Genomic DNA, 26,366 nt, shown 5'->3' on the forward strand with positions numbered 1-26,366 from the left:
TAAAATCTGGAGACCGAGTCTGGCCCTTTAGGCTGGACTCTCCTGTGTCCAGAGAGGGGGATCATGAAATTGTAATAAGCTTTTTTGAACTGGTAGGTGGTATTTGATGTGCTGTGAAGTGCATAGTATATTGTGTATTTGATCTGGCCAGCTGTCTGGATTGACTGTCCATGAGCTGTCTTCACATCTCCAGCCTTTGTAGTGTGTGCCTCTCCCTCTCACACCTCTATATACACAAACTCACACACACATCTGTGAGCACATGCATTCAAATGCAGCTGGAAAGGCCTGTTATTGGATATTTTTCAATATTCATTTTTGTATTCATGTTACACATACTGTATTTATGTATTCCACTCTGATGCCAACATATATGAATGCAAATTATAGCCACATATTGAACTATTTTGAACTATTTTCACAATAGTTTGGCTTTCAAGAGTTTGGGAAACTATTTATTCAAAAGTTAAAAAAGTTTTGCTGCCGTTTCAGTTGCCCTTTCATATTCAATCAGTCAATGGGCGGTCTAGATGTTGATGTTTACTAAACTATTTCTTAATTCCAATGTATTGTTAGTTGACTATTGTGCATGGTATTCAAGTTGCTAGAAAAGTCCAAAAAGTTTAAATATATTTTTGTTCTCCAATACTTTCTTTGGCAGCACTGTGCTCTTGATGTATTCTGGTCCTTTCCCCACAATATCTCTCTGTCTTCTGCTGCTTATTGGTAAACTGGACAGGCCTTTAATCTCTTCGAAAGACCAATGTTATACCTGTCTTCTTTACTCCATCCCTCCCGCGTCTCAAGCTCACATATACAACGACACACATACGATTAACTGAGTTTTCTCCGTTCTCTCGCAGTTGTGGTTTCAGCCTCTGCCTGCTGATTAACGGCCTCTTTCTGTCAACTGACAGGCTACTTCTTTAGCTCTTTAGCCGATCATAACAATATGGAGGACCATCTATTTCTTCTTCTCTTTCTCACACACTTACTCTTTATCTGTTCTTTATAGCTCTCTATTCTTTCCTTCTCTCATTTTTCTCCCTTCGCTCACTTGTATTAGCTTGCTCCTTCCTGGGTTCTTCTTAGACGTGTTTACAGCCAGATACATGATGTGCTATTGTTTTCCCATCCTTGCTTTGGTCTTGCGCGTGGTGCTGTGAAAAAGATCTATTTGGCTGTACTTGCAGTTTCCATATTAACTCTGGGGCAGACGCATATGCTTTCAAAATATAGAAAAAATACTATCTTTTAAAAAACAAATACCAAATCCCTAAAATGTTGTGCCCTTTAAACTTTCATGTGTCTTCAAATAATGTGGGAATAAGATGATTGTCTTTGCAATGAGCAAGTTAACTCTAACTCAGGCCGAACTAAATTCATTCTCATAGTCCTCTCTTCACACAGACAATCTTTATTCAGCAATAACCAGGATTGTTATCTTTATCCTTCGGAGGTGACTGCAGAAATAATTTCAAACTCCCTGTCACCCGAATTTGGTTGGTTTGGTATTTCAAATAGATATTTTTGTTACTTTTGAATAGCTCAACACACATTGATACAAATAAAAGTAATAGATTCCCTGAGTAGTGTCATGTAGTACAGTGCACATAATGTAATGCTGCTTTTTCTCCACATGTCATGGATATGGAACATACTGTTATGTTAAATCAAAACCCTTGCTCGCTAAATCTTGGGGGGTCATATAGTCAGAGTTGTTTCGGTAGGATTTCAGTTCTTTATTGCATAGAAAAAGGGATATGTTGATGTTTACCTGATGATACGTGAGTAGATTCAGCTGCATTTAGAGGTAACCAAATTTAGAATTTGATAGAAGTGAACAAATATCTTTGGGTCAAAGATTTCCCTTATGTATTTTTGCTAGCGGAATATCTTGTCTATTCAGGGTTGCATAACTTTACTGTATACATATATAGGCTAGTACATATAGAAGGAGATAGGAGATCATATAAATCATAACTAATGATTGAGTGAGGTCTATACTCTGTCTGGGAAGACATCCATCTTGTTTTTGTGTCCAAATTATACTGACTATAAAAACACCTTAATTGATTGAAAAAGCCTTTGCATTGTATCTGATATTTGACTATCAAAATAAATACCACATAGAAAACCCAAAGGATCCTAAAATAAACTTGTAAAAATGAATTTCTCATTCATAAAACATCTGAATATATTTTTTAAAAACTGCCTTTACCAGTTCAAAGGCTGGTGAGCAAAGAATGCCAGCCTTGTTATTCTTCTAAATGGAAATCAGGGGGATTCAAAGGTGACAGTGTCTCTGAATGCTGGTAAATAATCTCACTACAGCACAGGTTGCATGTGTCTGGCCTTTGTTATTGGAGCAAATCAACATTTCACGGACTGCGGTCAACAAATCCTAATTAGAGGCGACACCGTGTCCCCTTAGCTATTATTGTGCTGTTGGATGTTTTATTTCACAATTGTCTTTCACTCTGTGCATGTATGTGTGTTTGTGTTTGTGTAATGAGGTGTGTAAATTGAATGACTTGAAGGAAGAGGCTGACCTTCACCTGTTCCCGAGTTGAACAAACGTATCCTAATCATGTCGTCGGCCGTGTGTGTGTGTGTGGAAGAATCCTGAGAGATTTCCTTGTTGTGTGTGTGTGTGGTTTGTGAGTGTGTGGGTATGTGCGTTCAAACATGAGTAGGTCACTCATAGATCATAAGGGTTTGCAGAGTGTGACTTTAGTTGAATGTCAGCCAGAGATTTATACACCATATCTATAGAAAAGGCTGACAGTAGTTGCACCTTTTACTGTAAACATACTGTCAACATATGCATCTACTCCACTGTTACATTTCCAGATGTATTATACACAAGTCTCTTCGCCAGCAGAAAACCTATTGCCGAGGATATTCTTGAGAACTGTAGATTATTTAATCAAATCCTTTTGCACTGAATATGCTTCAATGGCGTCTGCTTTGTCCTTGTGTTTTAGTTAGTGCATTATACACAACCTGCCCAGGGAGTAATGAATATTTACCTTTAAGCAAAATCTGACACATTTACATCGAATGGTAATCAGAGTGTACTTTCCTTGACAAACAAATTAATAAAGTACATTTGCATCCTCGAATTCATCAACAAAGTAAACCTCAACAGAGTTAAATGCCATTGCGCATGTGTTGCTCAAAGAACAGTACTATATTTCTCTGAATAATAAATCTAGGAAATCCTTAGTGGAAATCTGACTGTGCAATTTAAAAAGTGCACAAAGTTAGTGATGAGTCGAGAAAGCGGATAAAATCACCTAGTGCGGAAGGTAAAGCTCCTCTGGTCTGCGTGTGCTATTTCACATGACTATGAATCACTTTTCCATCTGGGGATAGAGGACTAAAATAACACAACGCTTCAAGTCTAGGAGGAGGTGTGTGTGTGTGTGTGTGTGTGTGTGTGTGTGTGTGTGTGTGTGTGTGTGTGTGTGTGTGTGTGTGTGTGTGTGTGTGTGTGTGTGTGTGTGTGTGTGTGTGTGTGTGTGTGTGTGTGTGTGTGTGTGTGTGTGTGTGTGTGTGTGTGTGTGTGTGTGTGTGTGTGTGTGTGTGTGTGTGTGTGTGTGTGTGTGTGTGTGTGTGTGTGTGTGTGTGTGTGTGTGTGTGTGTGTGTGTGTGTGTGTGTGGGTGGGTGGGTGGGTGGGTGGGTGTGTCCTGCACATTCGCTCTCATAGCTCATAAGGCAGGTTTAGCCTGTTCCATATGGATGAAACTTGTATAAGACAGGTCCTGGTGCATCAGAATGTAAATGTAAGCGGCTGTTTGTGTGTGCATCAGCAACTGTTCAGAAGCATGGGGAAAGCGTATTTTTAATCTGCAGATTGTTTTAATGAATCGTATTAACTTGAGTGTGCAAATGTCAACATAATGTCCAGCATTTATAATAATATCATAATATTTCTGTTAAATGTAAAGGTGAACTTTTACATATTTGTTTTTCATCTTTTCTCTCCGTTGTGTTTTTGCTTTGTCATTCCTGCTGTCAGTTCCTGTGACTTTTGCAGCTGAATTTGCATTTTTATTTGAATACATGAATTCAACATTTCTACAATGTTATACTGTATTTCACCCGTCTGTGGGAAAATGCCCTGGCATAAAAGTAATCACTATACGCTCTCATAAATGTAATTTTCAGTTTTCAAGATGGATGTTTATAGCTTTTCACAATGTGCTTTATTGAAATACTAACATCCTTTACTTATTTTAGGGATGACATTTTAAAAGTTAAGTGTTAATACTGAACATAATGATATAAATGTTTCTATTTATTATCAACACATAATTAAAAAAGAACACTTGTGACATATTTTCTACAAAACCTGTTCTACAGTAACTCTATATTGCTGAAGTGATTTCTCACATTGTTCTGTTTTTTTATCTTTGCCGATGTGCCACTATTGAAAATGGGTTGGAGTAAGGTTAATTAAAAGCATATTTGATTTTCTCACAGGAGGAAATGCTGTTACTCAATGCCTCTGGCCCCCAGACTAAGAAGGGACCAAGGTGAATTGTATTATTTTCCCTTTTGTACTCAAGATAAGAAAAATGGAGTTAAGGAAAGCGTTGTAAGAAATTGATAGGCTTAGTTTGCTGCATGTTAATTAATCCTCCTGAGTGTGACATGTTGGAAGCTGGACCCTCACCTGCACTACTTTGCATCCCCAACTAAATTAAACAAGCTGCCTTCAGGGAGTGGTATGATAACTAGTGATAGGAAATATGATAGGGACAACCATTATTTGTGGGTGTCTGATATCACCTTTGTTATGATCTACAGTAGTATTTTCATGTATACAGCCCATTGTGTGCTCCGTGTGTGGCAACAGCTGGCTTTGTTTCAGGCTTAAGGCAGAGATGGGAGGGAATGATATACAAATGAAACAGGGAGGTTGGACAGGAAGAAATGGGATTTATGCTAACCTGCTGGTAGGAAGGAAAAGGATTTATCCAACCTTTGTGAAGACAGATGCCATTACACTAGACCCCCCTTAACAGCCTTGCCCCCCCTGTCTTTTGTTTATGTTCACCTATTCCCTGTTTTCTCCCTTTTTCTATTTACTTTTCTCTTTGGCTTCTTTCTCTTGATCCCTAGGGACACACTTTTCATTTATTCTAGGCCTACACCTTCTTCAATTTCATCCCACTCATGTCTTTAACACCCAACTTTTCTTTTTTTCAATACTCTGCACTGCTGAATGGCTTTTTGTCTCTATTTTCTCTTCAAACCCCCATACATAGACCCCCATTTAAATTAATTGAGGTATACATTATCCATTGTTCCCCATGGAAGCTGAGATGTCAGTTTCTCGATCGTGTACCTCATTATTATGGCTCCCACTTGAGCCATCAGTCATAACACTGCCTTTTACCTCACACCAGGACATCTTAGACTACACACATAAACAACAAGATAATAAGCTGGTTAGCTTTCCCTTTGCTAAGTGGAATTTGACTTTATATAATATACAGTTATATTGGACCAATTCCTTGTGTATCTCAGCGGTTTAAATCAATGACCTAAAGCTGTCCTGCTAAATTCTTGAAAAAGTAGAGCATCGATTTAATTTTTGTTTTTATTGAAAAGCATTTTACACCAATTTGTTTCTCAGGTGGTCATTGACCAATTATGTTGTAGAAGTTTCAACCTGGTACTAATAATTATGTGTGACTTTAAACAGAAATGTCTTTCATTAAATTACTCCTTACTATCTTCTAGTTACCATTCAGAGTGAGACATGGAAAATTCATAAAGGATAGATATTTGTTGATTAACTTAAAATGTTTTTCATTGTTTTTCAAAAAGGTAGAGAGAGAGGGTTTAGTTAAATAAGTATGTTGTGGATAAAATTGGTAGTGTGTATTTTTGTTGTTGTGGTTGAATAGGTCAACTATCTAGGTACTTTCCCCTATTTACCATTTCAAATATTAAGAAGAAAATAATTGGGCTGTTATCTCTGTTCAAATAACCTGATTGAGGCTACCTCGTCTTTCTCTTGGTTTTATATAGGTTTTATTATTCTTCCTTTTAAGAAATGAATTTTACACTGCAGTAAACGATAGTTTACAGGTAATTTGATGATAGTGAGATTTAGTAGGGACAATATCATTTAGTTACTACACGTCCAATACGTATCATCCCCCATAATGCATTATACTGCTTTAGACCTGCACTCCAGCAAAATACATTTCCAGCTTGTTGAAACTTAGGGTTCATATGAAAGAAAATGGAACAATTGCAGATACACACACACACACACACACACACACACACACACACACACACACACACACACACACACACACACACACACACACACACACACACACACAATAATTACACACACACACACACGCACGCACGCACGCACGCACACACACACACACACACACACACACACACACACACACACTGTCTTGCCACTTGTCAGACCCTTCGTTGTAAAGTATATTTCATCATGGCAAAGAATTACTAACACGGCAGGCGAGTGCTTTCTCTTGTTCAGTGGCCCTTGCTGTCAAAGAGAAAGATGTTTTTGCCTCTACCCGTGACAGACTCAAGTGATTTCATTTTCTCCTTGCTTGGAGTAAGGGACTGCACAAAGCCTTCGGAGTCCAAAGGCTATCAGGGAAGCTGATTTACAAAACCAGAGCTGGTTCACCAAAGACTGGGTCTGCCCCTGAATGTGGATCGAATGGAGCAAAACCTCTGAGCCAGTTCAGCCAGGCCACTGGAGGGGTGCTGCTCTGATCACATCACATGCTTAGTCACTGCACCCTATATCCAACACAATCGTGCACACTACTAAAGCTGTCAATACACTGCTCATACAGTGCAAACTGCTCAGATTTAAAACTCAACAGAGCATCACTCTGCAAGCTCCAGATGGATTTCCTCATCAGATAATTCTATAAATGTTTTCCCAGTTGTCAAATATAATATTTTGCTATACCCACACATATCTTATTTCACAAATACATTGAATTACTTCTGATTTATCTAACCTACAGGTCCGATCCTCATTTTATTAAAACATTTCAAGCATCAGATTGGATTTAGCAGGAAACCTGAAACGTTTTCATCATTATTAAATGTCATAGACCCTCATGCCATTAACTAGGTGGCTCAGTCTTGCTAAGATACATGCAAAGTCTCGTCTGAGTTAACAACTCTGATCCACTTATTTGTCTCGGACTAACAAAGGCTGGCTAATGAAACACCTCTTATTCCCTCATGTCTCCTGTTACAAGTTGCACTTTAACACGCTGATGGGTAAAGCAAAGTAGGACTGCAAAATTGGTTTGAACTTGGTTGGTGGAATTACTCTTGACTTGAAGTTAAGTTTTAATTGCTTGGCCTTGTTGACTTGTTAAGTGGATTATCAAACTTATTGACATCCCTTCCTCACTGCTTAGTTCTTGAACACATTTTCTTCACTTGTCAGTGTGCCTAGCTTGTGTACGGGATTCAGACAATTTCGGTGTTTCAAATAATTTGTTGTTTCTTTTATCATAGAGTAATGTATTTTGTTATCTTTTGTCTCCACAGCAAAGAAGACATGTGCGACCACAGACTTTGCCTGTAAGAACGGACAGTGCGTCCCTGCTAGGTGGCGCTGTGACGGAGAACCAGAGTGTGCAGACGGTTCAGACGAGGCTGATGCAATCTGCAGTAAGTAGCTGACAAACTCAAATACAAACCAACTTTCACACATTGGACTAGTCTAGAATGTATTACCAGTTATTATGTGTGTTTGTATGAGTATTGTGAATGTAAGTCTTCAACAATACACACGTTTCTAAAACCGTGTCACACACCAGCATGATGTAACTTGTCCGTCTTTTGTGTTTTAGCTATTGACCTGCACAAACACCTGCACGCACTCACACATTTCCTTGAGCATAAAACACTCCCAAGGTTACTCAGTCTCAGTGTTGCAGCTTTTCTCTTCTCTAGCCACTGTGCCAACCTTCTCTTTTTGCACAATGCCTCAGAAAATTGCTTTCAGTTGCTTTATTTTTTGTTGGCTTCATTACACTCAAGGCCTCATATGGCAGGTTAGTGGGCAAGATGTTTGCTTTTTTTTCGAGAGAAGAGCTGGCTCGCAAAAGGAAGGTTTAAATATTATTATTAATTAGTGATTCCCTTAGGAATATACTTCCTGTATATTAAATCTGTAATTTCAAAGTGCATGACGTTTTTTTACTTGTGTAAAAGATGCGACGAAGCAGTTATATTATTATACTGACACAGGTCTTTTCACAAAAGCTCTCCTGAGATCGTAAACTTGACTTTGAACTTTGTATATTCAAGCTTCAACTTCATGGTAAAAAGGGTTTGGATAAGACACCAAAAACTTGAGTCTTCTGTGGCTTCGAAAAATATGAACTGGGTGAGAAAATACTTGAGAAATAAATGTATAAAATGTCAACTGTATGCATTGTTTTGACTCGAATGTGGGTTAAGGAGATGCTTATACTTTTGATAGAGGATTCGGTGAGTTTTGTGATATAAATTGATGATTTTTTTCTGGATTTTAGACAGGGAAGCTTAAAAAACTATGCTCTAAAAAATGTATTTAAATCAATGCAATGTCCTGTTGCTTTGTTAAATCATTGTATATTCTTAGGACTAAAGACTTAAGTAAGATTGAGAAACCTTGCGTAGATTGACTAAACAAAGACTTCTCATTCAGACATCTGTGTTGGCAAATTCCGCCATTGAAAACAACAAATCTGATTTATCCAGTGATGCAATCCAGGTAATATAGCGCCTACTTTAAACGTTTGAATAACATGGTGACTGTCCAGAGTTGTAAAACCCTGCCTCACACTAGTAGAAGAGCTCTATTGTGTCATAACACCAACATTGTTCTGTAGTGGCTTTGATCAGGTCTCTTGCAGAGTTTAAAAGCCTTTCATTAGTAATCAGTCAAGTTGAATGGTGCTTTGTGAAAATCACAAGCAATCATCACTTTTGAATCGAGTCGGCTCCTGAGGCAGGAGAAGAATCCAGATATAAAGTCAAATGTATTGTCATTTCACAGGGATGAATGTCCCATCTAACCAGTGTTTCCTCCAAGATAAGTCACAGAACAGAGCAGAACTGTTGTAGAGGTCAGTCTTTCCCCTTCTGTCTTATCACGGAACTTTCCATATGGCTGTATCTACAGGCCAGCACATTTTTACTGTTTCTATTAAGATGATTTTCGAAGAGGTGATCAAAGAGCCCTTTGAAGATTCTCAAAGTAATAAGTCAGATTTTGATAGGTCAAGGACTTGTGAGTGTGGCGTATAGATGTACATATCTATAAAGGGTATGAGTGTGCATCTGCGTAAGTGTGTCTATGGTTGATGCTTGTATTAAGTATTCATCACATGGCGAATCTGTATGTCATTTAATCAGATTAGTGGATTTGTGGTTAAGTGTCATTATATCTAATCAAGGTCGGATGCTGTGAGTCCTCTAACTTTCTCTGCCACATTGATCGTCAAAGCTGCATATGGTTGTTGGCATGCAGCAGAATGTGTGCATGCTTTTCATAGAAAATAGTATATTAGATGAAAATTGCCAAAGTTAAGCCAAATGGAAAAAGATTTTTCGATAAATTGAGTTATCTGTAGTCTTAACAGTACATGTTATAAAATGATCCATTTATTTATTGTTTCCATTTACTACAAGTTTTATTGATTTCTTATAATGTACCTTTTTGTCAATGCAAAACTCAGATTAGAGTTTTTAATAAAAAAGAACATTTAAACGGACTAAACATACTTTTTCATTGAGTAATTGTTTCAGCTCTATTAATAATCCAATGAATTGAGTCCAAAACATATATATTTAAGGGGTAATCAAATGTTACAATTTTGAAAATAAATCTCAGATTGCTAGCAAAGCTCTACCAAGTCATTGTTCACGGATGGTTTACCAATCCAAAATATAGTATAGTAGTAAGTTGTTTGGGATACCACAAGCTTCCAGTTCAGCTTTAGAAGCTTGAGCATACCTTCGACTCTCCAACAAGCCTCTTCCAAGAGATATTCCCAGCTTTGGTGTTTTGATAATGGAGCACTGTGTCACATGTCAGCCTATAATCCCTTATAGATAAAACCATGCAATGACTTTGTTTCGGACCCTTGCCATGTCCTTTCACCCTCTGTTGAACATCTCTCACATCCTGTTCTCCCTCCTCCTGGTATGTCCTCCACTTTTTAAACTGAATTCAGTTGAAGAACTGCCTTTGGTTGAATTGATTTCCCCGGGAGGTAATCAATGGGCTGATCCCTAAGACCTCTAGTAGACTGCTGATTAACTATGGACCTCCAATGATGCCTCTAAAACCACAAACACACACACACACACACACACACACACACACACACACACACACACACACACACACACACACACACACACACACACACACACACACACACACACACACACACACACACAGAGATAAACACAGGATCCTCAGCAGTTGTCTGTAATTACACATCTGAATATTAAACTGGGCCTAGAGGGGATTCTGGGGGAAATACTCAATCAGGTGATGCACGGAAGCATGTGTATGTCTGAACACACTGTTCTGCACAGATCAGAAGTGCAGACAGCACAAATAAACAAACAATCCACATTTTTGGATTTCATGTGGTTTATCTGATTCATCTAGTCAAACTTGAAATTGCCTCAAAAGAAAAACAACTTCAAGCTTGGATAATGTGTAAATGCAATGCCTTTTTTGGTTCCAAATTGTGTGAAATATCCGTACATTTTGAATTAAATATCGTAAAAAGCACAACATAGCCACACTAACAGGTACACAATAAACACATTACTATTTCTAATTCACTATGAGATAAACTTTGCATGTTTTTGTGCTGTTGATCACAAAAAAAGCTTTGTTTTACTCTCATAAACAATTCACATCCAGATCTTAATGAATCATGTGCTTGTTAGTAATTTAGGGAATTGTACCTGACGCTCAAGACCAAAAAAGAGTCATTATGGACTTTCATCGGGTCATCTGTATGTTTCTACACGTCAACTGAATGTACATAATGCCCTATGCTGTGTATGCCCATGTTCATAATCCATGTGCCAGACATTAAAAGCTCAGATTTTCTGGGTTCCAAACATTATAAAGTCGGCATCCATTTACTCTGAGTGGCATCGGAGAGATCCGGCAGTTGACAATCAGCGCTGATTAGAGGAGCTGCCTAGACACTCAGGCGTTGTTTAAACTCCATCTCTATGTGCGCACACTCTTTTGGCTCTGCTACTGCATATCTATACTCCAGGGATTCAAAAGCGCTTTTCTAGTCACCCGAGCGTATCTGTGTAGATAAAGGTTATTGAACACCGAGCCACATATTGGACCAACATATGACAATATCCCAGCAGACCAAGTGATGCTTCAAAATGTTAAATATAGAGAGAAAAAAGTGCTTAAGCTTTGTTTGATTTGGAGGATGTTTTATATTCATAACACAAAAGTCTTGTATCATCAGTGTAAGAAATCTCATCATAACAAGTATGCTCATGTTTCATACTCAGAGGCATGCTGACAAAGGTTGTACAGAGAAGCCTTCCAACTCATTGTAAAACATAATGGAGGGAAAGACAAATACAAATGCTGAATTTGATAACTTAGATGAGATAAATCCCTTCTTCTTTTGTGATATGAAACCAGTCAGATTTCCATTTATGCAGTGAAGAGCCCTGTAGTCATTACCTTATTAAAATCATATTGTATTAGTGTAAGCAGAGTCAAATTCATGTTTAAATGTTATAAAAATAGCTCTACGTCTTAATGACTTAGGAGTTTTTACATATCGTCTGATCAGATTTCTTTACCAACTCACCAAACACCATAGGGCATTAAAACTGCAAACTTTTCTGCTTATCTAATTCCATCTGATGAAAGCCATTCATCTGAAGACAAACTGTCAAAGCAGAGCGTCTCATCACAGCAAGACTCCTCTCCCACTTTGTGGAGCCTCGATTTATGGAGCTCATATCGAATCATTACTCAAATGTTTTTTTCCGTATGGTAATTAAAGCAATAATGGGGGGAACATTGAAGCCAAACTATTAAAAACTGCTACTTGTCTTGGTATGTTTTAGTCAAACAGGTATTGCAACTTATGTATTATAGAGCCTCCTGAATATTTTAATATAGGAGGAAGCCTGGGGTGTTAATAATAAGCAATTGTTTTATGGTAAGACGGCCAATATGACAATATGCAACATTTGAAAGTCACACTACTGTGAAGCGAGCCGTGTTTTGACAACGAAAGTTGAAACTTGCAACTCCCTTTCATCGCTTTCTTTCCCTGCTGTCATCAGTTCCACCTGTTTCCGTCCACTGGGGTGGTCTTTTCCTTGTCCATGTTGCCGAGACAATAAGCAGGTCAGCGGATTATAGCATGGAGTCAGGAGGTTGTGCTAGTTAATTGTTTTGGAATATGAACGGGAAGGATCCATTGAGTTGCATTGTCGGATGGTTTCAATTTCATGCTTGAGGCAGTAGCAGCACAAGGCGTAATTTCCCAGGTGCCCCAGTGTGTGTGTGTGTGTGTGTGTGTGTGTGTGTGTGTGTGTGTGTGTGTGTGTGTGTGTGTGTGTGTGTGTGTGTGCGCGTGTGTGTGTGTGTGTGTGTGTGTGTGTGTGTGTGTGTGTGTGTGTGTGTGTGTGTGTGTGTGTGTGTGTGTGTGTGTGTGTGTGTGTGTGTGTGTGTGTGTGTGTGTGTGTGTGTGTGTGTGTGTGTGTGTGTGTGTGTGTGTGTGTGTGTGTGTGTGTGTGTGTGTGTGTACCTGTGTCTCTTATTCAGTCATCTAAAAAGATAGAAAGCCAGTGACCCGGCCATCAAAAGAGACACGTGTAGTAATACTTTATTACCTTTTATACCTTTATTATGAATAGTGTGTGTTTGGGGGTGGGGGGTGCAATCTAAGGTCAGTCTGATCTTCTACTTTAGTTTCAGAAGCAGTTCAATTTGTCTTTAGTCTTTTAATACATGTTCTTTTAATGGAAAGACTCTGAGCTGATTTTCATTGACCTCAATATACAACTAAGAACCACACACACACACACACACACACACACACACACACACACACACACACACACACACACACACACACACACACACACACACACACACACACACACACACACACACACACACAGTTGCAATACTTCACTTTCTTTTTATCCATCGTATAATTTGATTTAAACTGTCAAAATGATCAAATGAGGCATAACAGTTTCTCTACTTGCAGCACTCTGTTTCAGTCAGTGTAAATGGTGAATACAATCAGTGGGTGATTAGGGTTGGAAAGTTCAAAAAGTGTTTTTCCTTTTGATTGTCAGTTCTGGTCAAGCACTGAGAGACATCTTTTTGAACGTAGCAGACTGTGAGCAACACCAAACCAGAGGTGGGAGTAAGTCCTACATGTGCAAGTCATGAGCAAGTCTCAAGTCTTGACCTACAAGTATCAAGCAAGTCCCAAGTCACTGTGGTGAGAGTCAAGCAAGTCAAGTCATTGCTCAGGTCAAGCAAGTCAAGTCATACAAAATTTCTGATGAATAAGCCCAGTTTCCGTATTTAATTCAGTTAAAAGACAGTGGTTATGAAAATGGATTCAACTCACACTATGATCTTCATTACATACACAGTTAATCATTTGAAATCTAATTTAGACCGTTGACAATCATATTAGATTCATATTAACCCAAGAACTGCAGACAATATAGCTAGGACTCAATCAAAAAGTTTGTTCAAAAAGACAGAATTCCAGGTAAGAAAATCATATCCATTACACATATTTAATTTCAATTTCTGTTAACACTAGAACTGCCAACAGCGTCAGCACCTACATAGATATAATTTAATTTGTTCCTCTTCATAATTTCCTTCTAAACTAAGCAGGACGATTTCAAACTCAGTTAATTGGGTTCATTTTGAAATTGCTTCAGTTTATCATCATAACAGATCAAAAAGTTCAGATTCATTTTACAATAAATCAAGGAATGATGCACTTCTAGAAACAAAAACAACATAATTAAAACATTCAAACAAACTACTAAAAGTAGATGAACTACATTATTCAAAAGTTTACAGTAACTTCTGATAATAACACAGGGGAAATAAACGAGGCATCTCTTTTCCTCTCTCTCTCTCTCTCGCTCTCTCTTTTCCTCTCTCTCTCTCTCTCTCTCTCTCTCTCTCTCTCTCTCTCTCTCCTGACAGCCCATCAGCATCGGGGTTAGTCAAAATGAATCCCTTGGAGGTTTTAGTGTTCATTTACAGTACTGTTTTGTCTTCTCTTTGCAATGCTTAATCGATTTGAAACCAAATCTAACGTAGCTTAAACTTAACGTTAGTTTTCTAGCTAACACAACACATGCAGGCACCTTTCTCTGTGGGTTTTTTTGTAGTGACGAATGAAGTTGGATGTTGTGGTGTTCGTGTTACTGATCTTTATGCTGCAGACCCTGCATACCGCTGTTCTCTTCTTATTAGCGTCATCGACAACATAATCCTTGAATCCAAACGTCACTATTTTTGGAGTAACGCTAGCCGCTGCCATGTTAACTGACACTCCTGCCTTCTAGTGGGTTGCCAGGTTTGCGCGCATGGCGCTATAATCACCCAATCACGTTTTTCGAAAAAACTTTGCGTAATATCTCACTACAAAAAACAAACGCAAATATTTCATTTTAAACAGTCAAGTCCTTTCAAGTCATCTGTCTCAAGCTTCAGTCAAGTCTCAAGTCATGCATACCAAGTCAAAGTCAAGTCAAGTCTTTTATCAATGTTAGTCAAGCAAGTCTCAAGTCAAAAAATATGCTACTCGAGTCAAGTCATGTGACTTGAGTCCCCACCTCTTCACCAAACTATAGGCTCTGAGATACTTTTTTATCTTCTTCATGTCTTAAAATTGTTTCACACTTTAAGTTGCACGGACTTATCTGTCATGCTTTAATTCGAGAAAGGGAACCGTCAGGTATACTATTCAAGGGATGCTGCAATTATTGACATCCTGTGGTGGTCGCTTTGTTTATTACTACATATTGAATTCCTTGTGATGACAACCATTCATCTAAAGTCACAACATGTCAAAGCAGAGCCTCTCCTCACAGCACAAGGTCTCTCCCACTTAGTTTTGCTTTGATTTATAGATTTCATATTCAAATCCCTGCTGACTTCAGTTTCATATGGTAATTAAAGCAATGCAGAAGAGAAAACTAGCTAATATATTCATACATACATTACATACATACATACATTAAGTTTGACAAATCTTTTAAATGTTACACTCTCTATATTTTTGGGACCTTTGCAAAATATCTAATATTCCTTATCAGCAGATGGAGTGGGATCAATGCCATTTGAAGTCATCCAAGTGGGCAATAAGTCTTTGTTGGCTACTGTGTTAAGCATTTGAGTATATTCTTGATATTGTGAAGAATGTGGGATATTGTTGAAAGCTCCAGTAATAGAGAATGAGTCGACCTTGAGATGTTTTGTCAATTTCCAAGGTCAAAAATATCTTTCAGTATTTCTCTGGTTACACTTAGAGATTGTGGTCAAGGTTAAAAGACCCCAACATTGACTGAAACAGGATTTCAAACTGCAGTCTCTGGTGTCAAAATCACAAGCTTGTCCAAACGCTTCAAAAATGTTGAATAGAGAGAGAAAGCTTATCAAGCTAAAGCTTTGTATAATTTGGAGGATGTTTAATATACATAACATACAGTTCAAATTTGTTATCATTTCATGTTCCCCCAGGCATATTTCATACACAAAGGCTACACTCATTGTGAAAACATAAAGGGGGGAAAGACCAATACAAATGATCAGTTTGATAACATGAACTAATCTCATGTCGCACACAGTTGAGCATTTTAAGATAAACAAATCTGCTTTTATGATATGAAATGCTGAAAAACATCCCAGTTCTTAGTAATAGTGATATTGTAAGCCCATTTCTTTTTTTGCCTCATGTGCATTGTTCTGCTTATCTTGCTATCTTGTGGCATCTCATTAACCACACACGTCTTTACCTTGATTTATGTCAGTAATAAGGTAAAGTGTATTGATCCCTTAAGGAAGATCCAGAATAGCCACCTATCTTAACCACAACATGCTCGATAAGAAATACCCCAGACATTAAAAGACACATTGTGTTTTAGCTGCCACATAATGGCCATTCTGCAGTTATGACACAGAGAGGAAGTCCTGTGAGACACACCAAATATATGAGAACACTTAAACCGTTATTTATCACAGCTTGCAAGTGGTCATTATGGGTCTAACTGGAAGCAGCACAGAGGAAACCAATAATTTAAGTGATACAGTATATTTCATAAACAAATTATATGAACTTTAGTAACCCTAGTGTTGTGATCGTGTGTGGCTGGAAGAGCTGTTTACATCAATCTTGCTTTATTGTTTACACTGTAGTGTACATGGCAATCAAACAGGGAAAAAAACCTACGCAGCAGCCACCTTGTGATTTTTTTTGTCAATTCCATTCTTCCGTTCAATTCCTGACCCTTGATCTTGGCTGGTTGAGATTGATTGGTGGTCAATATGTTTTTGCTCTCAGGGGGTGTCTTGTAGAGCTTGAACTGCCTGATGGGATTGCTTTTGCTACTGTATGGTCATGCTTGATGGCAATTATGTTTCCATCTCTTTCTTTGCCATCTTTATTTAGTCGGGCTCAAAAAATACAACTCTTTCTTTGTTACAATTTCATGTATCTTCCTTGTCACTCTCAGGAGACTGAAAAGGTGTGGTTAAAAATCTTTGTGTATTAGGTCAGATGGCAGTTTGGTGGCAAGAAAGCAGTCAGTTATTCTTTGCCTTTTCACATTTGATATAATATAATAGAGTCTATAAAAATATGATTTGTGTAGAAGTTGTTTATTTTTATAATACCCATAGAGAAATGCAGACAGGCGGTCGAGTTATTGTTTTCAGACATTCTTTGTGGGTTTCCACATTTCACTGTGACTAAAATCAACAGCGCAGGAAATTGTTTTGCCAGAATTAATCAACATTCTGATGTTTTGGAGGACACTAAACTTGCTAAAGCGTGCAATTTAACTGAGCTCAACGTACAGGCCAATGACTTTACAGCCAGTAAAGAATAATAGAACAGTCCATTCAGAAGCCTGTTGAGTCAGAAATATGCTCTTCACGTAATTTGCCTGCCTGTTTTATATTTCACCCTGCCTATGTTTTTTTTACATGTTACTTGTTAGACGCTTTTATCCAAAGCGACTTACATACTCAATGCTGTGGACAATCCCCGCAGGAGCAATTTGGGGTGAAGTGTCTTGCCCAGGGACACAATGACATGCTGACTGCAGCAGGGTTTGAACCTGTGACCCCCTGATCCCACCAGCAAGGCTCTATCCACTGTGCCACACGCCTCCTCATGTGACCTGATACAGTCTTCGCACCTGACCCAGCCTTTGAATAAACTGCCGCAGAGGATATCATCTCTGAGTGTGCCCCACTCTGTGCATCCAAAACTCCCTCTCTCCCTCTCCTTCCTGGTGTCTGCCTCCCTCAGATGCAATCATTAGTTGAGATGTGGCACTATAGCTACTGGCGGTAGTTTTAATGCCCAATGTGTCGTCTACTAAACAACCATTAAGAGGGGCCTGTTGTAAGAAAATGGCAATTTCCTATGAGAGCGCTGGTGTCACGCTGTATTTCTTCCCCCTTTGGCACTGACTAGACTGTGCTAATGGTTCCACATTTAACAAGCCTTCTTCATCCTCACACAGCCTGAGAGAGACAGTGACACGGAGAGAGAGTAAAAGTGGGAGAGAGGGCATTAACTCAAATCTCAGTCATATAAACTGACTCCCAAGGCACTTTTGTGCAAATTAGTGGCAATAACGAAAATAAAGCTTTTATATTTTATGAAATATGATTAATAAGGAATTGCTCCATAAAATAAAATAAAATAACTGCATTTTTCTACATTATCTCTCAATGTCTGTACTTGCTCCTGTTGTTTCTTTAACATTTCACTGTTAAATGCCTCCACATTCGAAAACTAGAAGGAAAGATTTAAAAAGAAATTGGTACTTCATTGGTGCAATTAGCCACAGTGTGATACGAGGAGTGAAGCAGGTAGGACCTAAACGCAGATAATACTGATAATACCTTTATTTCAAGGGCTCTTATCGAACATATCACATGGAAACACAAAACACTCCACGGTGAACTCAGTCACAAACAAAAGACGAACCAACACTGAACACAGGAAGAGACAAGACTAAATACAGGGAGGGGTAATCACAAGACGAGAAACAGCCGGGCAGGGGAGGAGAAACACAAGGGCCACAGGTGAACACAATCAGACAACTAGACACACCAGGGAAACTAACGACAGGAGGAAAAACAAAGGGAAGAGGTCCAGACAATAACCCAGAAGAAAACATGACAGGGAGAACAGCAAAACACCCAAACCTAGACATAGAAACGTGACATGACATGAGAATCGTGACACAGTGTTGTTGGGTCAGCATCCATGCCATAGCCGATGTTATTTGTCTTGACAGTAGCTTTATGAAACGCCACAAGCTACTCATAGATCAGGAGACTAATTATTGAATTCTCACTGATTAACATTTAATTTCCAAAAGTTCAGAAATGTTCATAAAACATGCTTCATAATTTGATGGCATCTTAATTTCCGTCTTCTATCTGAAAACTGTTATTGAACGTTGGTTTTCTGACTCTCTTTAGGAGTTTTCTCAAGCTCCCTGCGTTTGTGTGTAATACTACTCTGCTGCATGGCTTTTATTGTGTTTTATTCGCTTCACACTACTTTCCTTTTATCTGCACCTGCTCTCTTTTTTTCTGTCCTTTCTCTTGACTTTGATGTCTTTTTTCCAGCACACTCCCCCCTCTCACTACATCAGGGCAAGAGTAATAAGAGATCAGTGTTCCAATGAAAGCCACTAATCAACACTAACCTTCATTTAAAATGTAATCTAATATTAACTAAATTTGCCCTTTCCATAAATTGGATTTTACATCTGAAGGACAAGGCGGTGGGATGGGGGGGGCTGAGTAGAGTAGAGGTGGTCAAAAGTTCTCATTTAAATGTAGTGCCAAGGGGTCGACCGACCAAAGCATACCCAAAGTTTCCATTAAATTGAATGGAAGTCAACACTGTTTATCACAAATCTTATGTATTGTGCTGGTCATCCCCTATAGCTTCTGCCTATTCGGGCCGGACCCACTTTCTCCTTAGAAACCAGGCAATTCCAGCGCAGATCTGCAGTCATGTGAATGCAGCTTCATATTAATATTGCGTCCAATGACATTCTATAGCCACATTTCCTTCTTAATTCAAAACAATGTAAACCACTCTCTGGTCTTTTCCAACTCCCTCTCATTCAAGTGTTGGGGAATAATTCTCATAGATATCTACCTTTTTCCCTATGAAGTTTATGACCAACCCTGACGTCTGTTATCTCTTAAGGAAGGGGCTGCTTCAGCCATATGTTGTTGTCACCAGTTTATGATCGGGCAACTCTCGGTCACAAATGGTTTATTGTTGTGGGTACACTGGAACACTTCCTTCTTGGGGTTTGTGGACTTCAAGGTGTGGAATCTTCGAGGCCATAAGCGTCAGCCGCAAGTAATTCAGTGTCCTCAGCTGTTTAGTCTATCTGGCCTAAGAATGTTGATTACTCTCTCCAAACTAGTTAAACGGTCTATCTAGAGACAGGCGCTTCAGATTAGACGTGGCAACTCTACCGTGCAGTCAGAACCTCTGACTCTGGACTTGTTTTGTGAATTCTCCGGCCGAAGCTCCAAATAAACCATTGGTGTTTGACATCAGAGCTCCAGCTCTCCCCATGTCTCCTTTTGAGTCAGTGACTCCTCCTGCATTGCTACACAGAAGTTTCCCCCACAAAAAGCCTACCTCATATTTACTGGCCATGCATCATCATGCTTCAGTTCATGCTCTCCGGTGTAAGGATATGCAAAGTACCACACTCATGCATTCACACATACATATATTATGCACCCATGCTTATGAACAACACACCACTGCATCATGCATACACAAATATATGTAACCACACAGTAAATACACACGAGAACACATACTCACCTTAACTCATGCATACACTGATGATGCCCATGTGCCCATACACTTATTCCATCTCCAAAATAACTTGCATGAAGTAATTGTGAGTAAGAAGTGAGAATGCTGGAAAAAACATTATTTTCCTTTACATTGCGTGTGATGTGAGAGTTGACCCCATAAGAAGAAACAATTGTCATTGACCTGTGAAGTCAGTTCATCATGTCCTGTGGGTCCATCAAGTAGTTTTATCAATGTTCTTTACTTGACAGCTCACACTAACCCCCTGAGGCAAACTCATGTAACAAAACACGCAATCATTTCAGGGAGGAAGATCAGTATTTTTAGAACCTTTGTGAAGACAATAATAAAAACAATGCCCATACAGCTTCTTAGAGCCCAAGGTAACATCTTAACATTTCTTTTATTTCTACCAAAAACTGCAAATAATCAGTTGCCAACTATATAATACAAAGAACGCTACAAATCCTCTCATCTGAGGAGTTGAAAGCAAGAGAATGTCACTACAAATGCTAGTAAACAAATTAAACAGGTTTTTAAATAGTTGACTATTTTCCTGTAGGAACATTATCATATCATGTCAGCTCTAATATGCAATTAAGAAATATGTTATAACAATTTAGATAAAGACTGTTTTTTCTAACTACTCTAAGTATTCTTTGAACATGTGGCCTGACCAGAGGTTAGGGAAATAAATAAACTAATGGTAACTGCATTTCAAATGGTCTAAACCCTATGGAGTTGAATATAAGTTAGTGTTTGACACTCCCAGAACCATTACAATTCCTAATTTATTTTAACAAGCCTGTGAAAACAAGACCACTGTTTGAAACGAGGTTAATGAGCGTAACCATGAGGATATGAGCCACTGCAACCGATCAAACCGTTAGACTTGCAAAGTCCTTTACAAGCCGAATAATTGGCTGATCCATACATCTTTGGTCTTGAATCATTGATGCAGATGAGAGCACTGTTAGTTTAAGGCTCCACCGCCTCCTTTCTTTTGTCTATTCAAGTCTTCTCTTCTCCTTTATAAAGGTTAAGTAACTAAAATAAAAGGATTTCATTCATGCAGTGCAAGTTCTGAAGGAGTTTAACAATTCATCTTCCTGGATTTATTTGAATGAAATTACAAACACTGAAATTGCCAACAGCAAAATAATAATATACTACTAAAACCCAGTCTCTCAATGGATAACAGCGTAACCTGTGGAGATATAATGCACATAATTGTATGTTTGTGTCCTTTGGTTGTGTATTAAAGCACATTGGTGTGTGTGTGTTTGTAGAAATGTTTAAGAGATGAGTAGGTGAGTGGACAAATGAGGATTGTACTCCACTGTGTGTGTGTTCGTATGTCCTCAGGTCATCAGTAGCCCCAATTTGATCAGATTCCAACCCAATACCTCTGCGTCTCTCGCTATGCAGCTTCATCCAATTACCTTGGTCCTAGTCTGTCCCTGCACTAAAAATCTCCATCCAGTGACCAATATCTGACCCCAACCTCCCCCTCTTACATCTCACTCTGTTTCCTTTTTTTGCCCTCCATTATTCCCTCCCTCTTATGCGCCTTTGTGAATATTTTATTGTTTTCTCTGTCGCATTATTCGTCCATGAATCGAGGTTAATCCAGGAAAACGTGTTTGAGGCTTGTCAATGTAAATTGCCTGGCATATATTATAAATTGTCTTAAATAAAATGGAGTAAATGTTTATGGTCCGTATAAAAACAAACTGACTCAGGCAAGTTGAAGGTTGTGTATTGATTCAAGGGATGCCTTGGCCTCGTTATTCCTGCAAAGTAGCCAAGCAATGAAAGTCTACTGTCCTCAAGCAGCCACTCCCCAATTTATGGTGCAACCTCATGGCTGAAACTTAACTTTAAGTATGCTATTTCACAGACAATCATCTTGTTATGGACCCACTGTTAGAAATAATTGATGATGTGTCAGACACATGGATAACATAAGTGCAATCTTCTCATTCTCTTACTGCACTACAAACATTAATACACTCATTATCTTGAGGCATTAGTGAAACTCATGATGTCCATGTTGATTTGTACTATAATGATTCTTACAACTAGATTTTACAGAAGGGGAAAAAATAAGATTTTTAACCCTGCATTTTTTTTTATCGTTAAATATTGCATCTATTTGACTTTGAAGTGTGTGGAGTATTGAGTGGTATTGTAATTACACTACTGATAGTGCTTTATCAGTAGTGTGAAGAAGGCTTTTTTTTTTTAATGAAAAACAATAATATACAAAATGATAACCTCAAAAATATCTGAAGACAGATGCACATATATAAAAGTGTAAAGACTGGAGATACCTATATTATAAGTCACAGGCAAGGAGGGGAAGCAATTGTTGTGCGTAGCCTAACAACAAAATAACATTCCCTCATTTTATTTTACACTTATTGTCTACTTATCTAAACAAAAATGTAAATCACTTTGGGCTCTGAATAGTAATGAACATCTTGACTTGGGACCTCTAATATATGTGCGGGAAACACTGATTGAGGCAAAGAGAAAGAGAAGAACTGAATATAGATTTAATTTAGTACAAATTACTTTGAAATTCATTCTTTTATCACAGACACGTGAAGACGAATAATGTGGCAAACCAAAATGGTGTTAAACAATAATCTTGTTCTAATTGCCCAATACAGCATAATGTGGAGCCAATTTGTATTCACAGCAGTGCAGAGTATTTGGGCATTCATAATATTCCACCAATGTGATGAGACACGGTTTTTGGGTGTTTGCATAAAAATACATTAAAGCATGTACATCATCAATCAGCACTGTGCTGTCAGGGCATGGGGAATTCAGTGTACCTTCAAGCATTTTTGATGCATGGCACTATAATGCTTTATGCCAGCAGAGGGTGAATCATTCATACGCTTACATTCAACATGTGCCATATTAACACATAAGCTCCTCCCATGTCCCTTTGTTTTGACGTGATGTCTCACTCTGGCAGACAGTGACTTAAGAATGACTTGTATTACCTCCCAACCTTAAACACACACCTCATGATTAATACATTACTTTAGCATTAGCCTTCGGGGCTACGAGCCGTCTGAATCAATCACCTGGGAGGCAAGCTTTGATGCTAGGCAGACGTCTTGAGAGAGGACATGGTGGCACGCTTCAATGCTCCAATCCCCTCCCTCCTTGTGAAGGGAAATTAAGAGGGTAGTTAATCAAAAGTTCATTAGCATACAGCGCCTTGCTCAGTCCACCCCTATATACCCTGCTCATAATGGCCACTTAGGCAGGCCATGTGAGAGGAATAACAAGTCTATACTATAGACAAAGGTCTGTACCAATCCTGGTTGTCGACTCGTTTGACTTAAAAGACTGCATCGTCCCCCATGTGCTAAACGAGTTTTCTCACCCTAGGACGAGCAAAGCCTATATAAATTCAGCTGCACATATTTCAAAATATTAAGGCAAAAATTGAAATTGAAATTTGTTTACATAATACATTTAATTAAAGTCAGCTTTTCAGTTTTTTCAGTGTGCACCATATCAATAGGATAATTAAATCCTCAATGACATAAGTCTTTGTATTTTTACTTGTAGCCAATGTAATGTCAGTGTGTGCCAGTTCACTTGACTTTAATTGTGGGATTTGCATAAGATCTTGGGGCTATTCAAATAAAATATGTTTAGTGAATCTGGTTTGCAGAATTCAGTTAACTGCATATCGTCAGGTCACTGTATTCATTTTTAACATAAAATCATTAGTGTGAGAGCACGGTATTGAATATTCCCTGTTTACCATGTTAAAATTATAGTTCAGTCAGTTTACCAGCATATTTTGTTAGAGCTACTCTTCTCCAACGTTATGTTAGTGTTTGGTGGCTTGATTCTGCCCTGTAAAACAAAACAGAAATTCCATCAAAAGAATGTGTATGCTATCTTACTCCCCGCTACTTTCTAATTCAGTGTCATACTAACAGAACAGTCTCACATGCTGACAGGAAAATTACTGCTAACACAGGGCAACTGTGAAATAAATGCATTGGTTACAGTATGAATGAGAAGGCACTGTGGTGAGTCTATTAGAGGTTCATGCCTGAATATGTCACAGAAATGGAAGTTAAGCCAAAAGGTGTGACCTGGTCATTAGGCGCTTTCACACCGCAGTACTTTTCCCACAAAGGTTCATGAGAACTTAGTTCATCAAAACTCTTTAGTTCTGATGAACTAAGTACAGATCGCGTTCACTCCGGAATAAGTCCCTGGGGGTGGATTAGGCAAATGAAGCCGCTGACGTCACTTCTTCTTCTTCTGCTTTGGGTTTACTGGCAGGCCGCAAACAACTTCATGGCGTATACTGCCGCCCAAAATCCCCGGCCGGAAGTCCCCGGAGTTGGGGACTGGCTTATTATACATCCATGACTGGCTTCAGTAGAAACTGCTGGGACTCCCAGCAGCTTCTACTGAAGCCTTCCGAGTAAATCGCCAGAACGCCCTCATCTCCACAGCTCCCATGTTTTATTTTGTGTTGCCATAAGTTAGTCTCTCTGCGTTTCTGCGCTGGGATAATGCTAATGCTAATAATGCTAATGCGAGGATAATAAAATGGTGGCTTCACTTTTTTTGAGTGTTACGGGGCGTGGCAATCAGAAATATAGCTCTTTTCTCACAAGAGAGCCGCATGAGAGTCCCATGAGAGTCTCTCTAGCAGGGACGGAAAAGGGGGTAAAAAGGTTCTCATGAACTAATTTTAGTTCCGGCTCTTTTTGGTGTGAACGCGACAATTCGGAACTATATCGGAACTAAAGTGGGAAAAGTACTCCGGTGTGAACGGGCTATTGAGCCAATTGTGGTTATTTCTTTGCTTTACCTTGATATATCCCGGATACATTCACTAACCCTACATGCTTGGATTGGCCCTATTTCACACTCATTCGATTATGCATGCACCCACCTGGGAGCTGCCGTCTCCAACCACCATCACTTATTGCTCGCCACCAAGCAGCTCCACTGGGGTTTAGCTAGCATCAGTTCCTCAGCTGTGACCCGCTGTACGCCTTGGTAAAAAGCATGTTAGCTGGTTGCTAGCTGCCACGTTTTTGTCTCTGCGCCCCAGGAGTTTAATAAGCCATTAAATATATGTTCAATATAAAAGCTGGCTAATTGTGAATTTGGGTAACGCCTATGACTGGCAGCTGAGAATAAGAATTGTAGCTATATGTATAGATAGTTCTGGTTATGTGTTTGCCTGCCTTGTTAAGCGTGTGTACAAATGTGTTCATTAGATAAATGTGTGAGCAAAGTTGCACCACCATCATCTGAGTCACTTGTTCTATCTCTCAACATTTTTAAGCAATGCAACCTTTATAAACTTTTCTGCAATGAAAGAGGCACTTCACCTGGAATATGATCATAGAGCACAAAACTCCGCAGGCATAGATGTGTCCCCAGCTTTCTCTTGACAAGTCCATCAGCGCTGCTCAGTGCCTGCTCTGCTGCTGGATACACCTGTCAGCATAAAGTGAGAAGAGAACAAAGAGAGAGGGCAAACCTGTGCTAAGCACTGACTTTCAAAAGTCTGGGGCAAGTACATTGAATACAACGTCATTATCAACACCATTACCATCTGGATTCTCAAAGTCAGACAGGGAAACCTTGATATAAAATGTTTGAGAGGGTTTTTCTCAGATTTTGTATGCATTATGATGCTCAATTATAAATACAGAAGGGAGAAATGTGACTTGAGTTTATATTACGGGATTTTCTCTCTTTGAATGGTTTTCTTTTTCTGTGCACACTTGGTGTCTGTTGTATTGCTACTTATGTAAATGTATCTCACCTTTTTTTATTTTATACAACCTGCTCTTGTTCCTGCAAGCAGTGTAAAACACTTCACTTAGTTTGCACATACCAATTTTCTTGAATTCTCTGCAATACTCCAATATATAAATACTCAAAGCAAATATAGAATATATTACATTGGTAGAGCTGCTGATATAAAACATCCAAGCAAATAGAGAGTTGCAGAGCAGACATTTTAATCGTCACACATTATTACTTGAACTTATAATAATAAGAAATTGGAAAGTCCATTTCAATTAGTGAACATTGTTATCCTAGGGATGAAAATCATCTGATTGAGTTTTTTATTATTAATGTCAATGGAGTGTCTTTTCTTACTTGTC

The 26,366-nt window shown here is 38.7% G+C and overlaps 1 protein-coding gene across 5 annotated transcripts in view; it reads left to right on the top strand.

Annotated features, from left to right (window-relative positions):
• lrp8 (low density lipoprotein receptor-related protein 8, apolipoprotein e receptor) overlaps positions 1–26,366 on the top strand; it is a 163,354-nt gene that overhangs the window by 72,310 nt on the left and 64,678 nt on the right. For all 5 annotated transcript variants that reach the window (XM_079668092.1, XM_079668088.1, XM_079668090.1 and 2 more), the window contains exon 3: positions 7,586–7,708. In XM_079668092.1, coding sequence (XP_079524218.1) covers positions 7,586–7,708 — 123 coding nt within the window. The remainder of the gene's footprint in view (positions 1–7,585; positions 7,709–26,366) is intronic.

This window comes from Notothenia rossii (genome assembly GCF_949606895.1).
Source record: "Notothenia rossii genome assembly, chromosome: 1".
Lineage (NCBI taxonomy): Eukaryota > Metazoa > Chordata > Actinopteri > Perciformes > Nototheniidae > Notothenia > Notothenia rossii.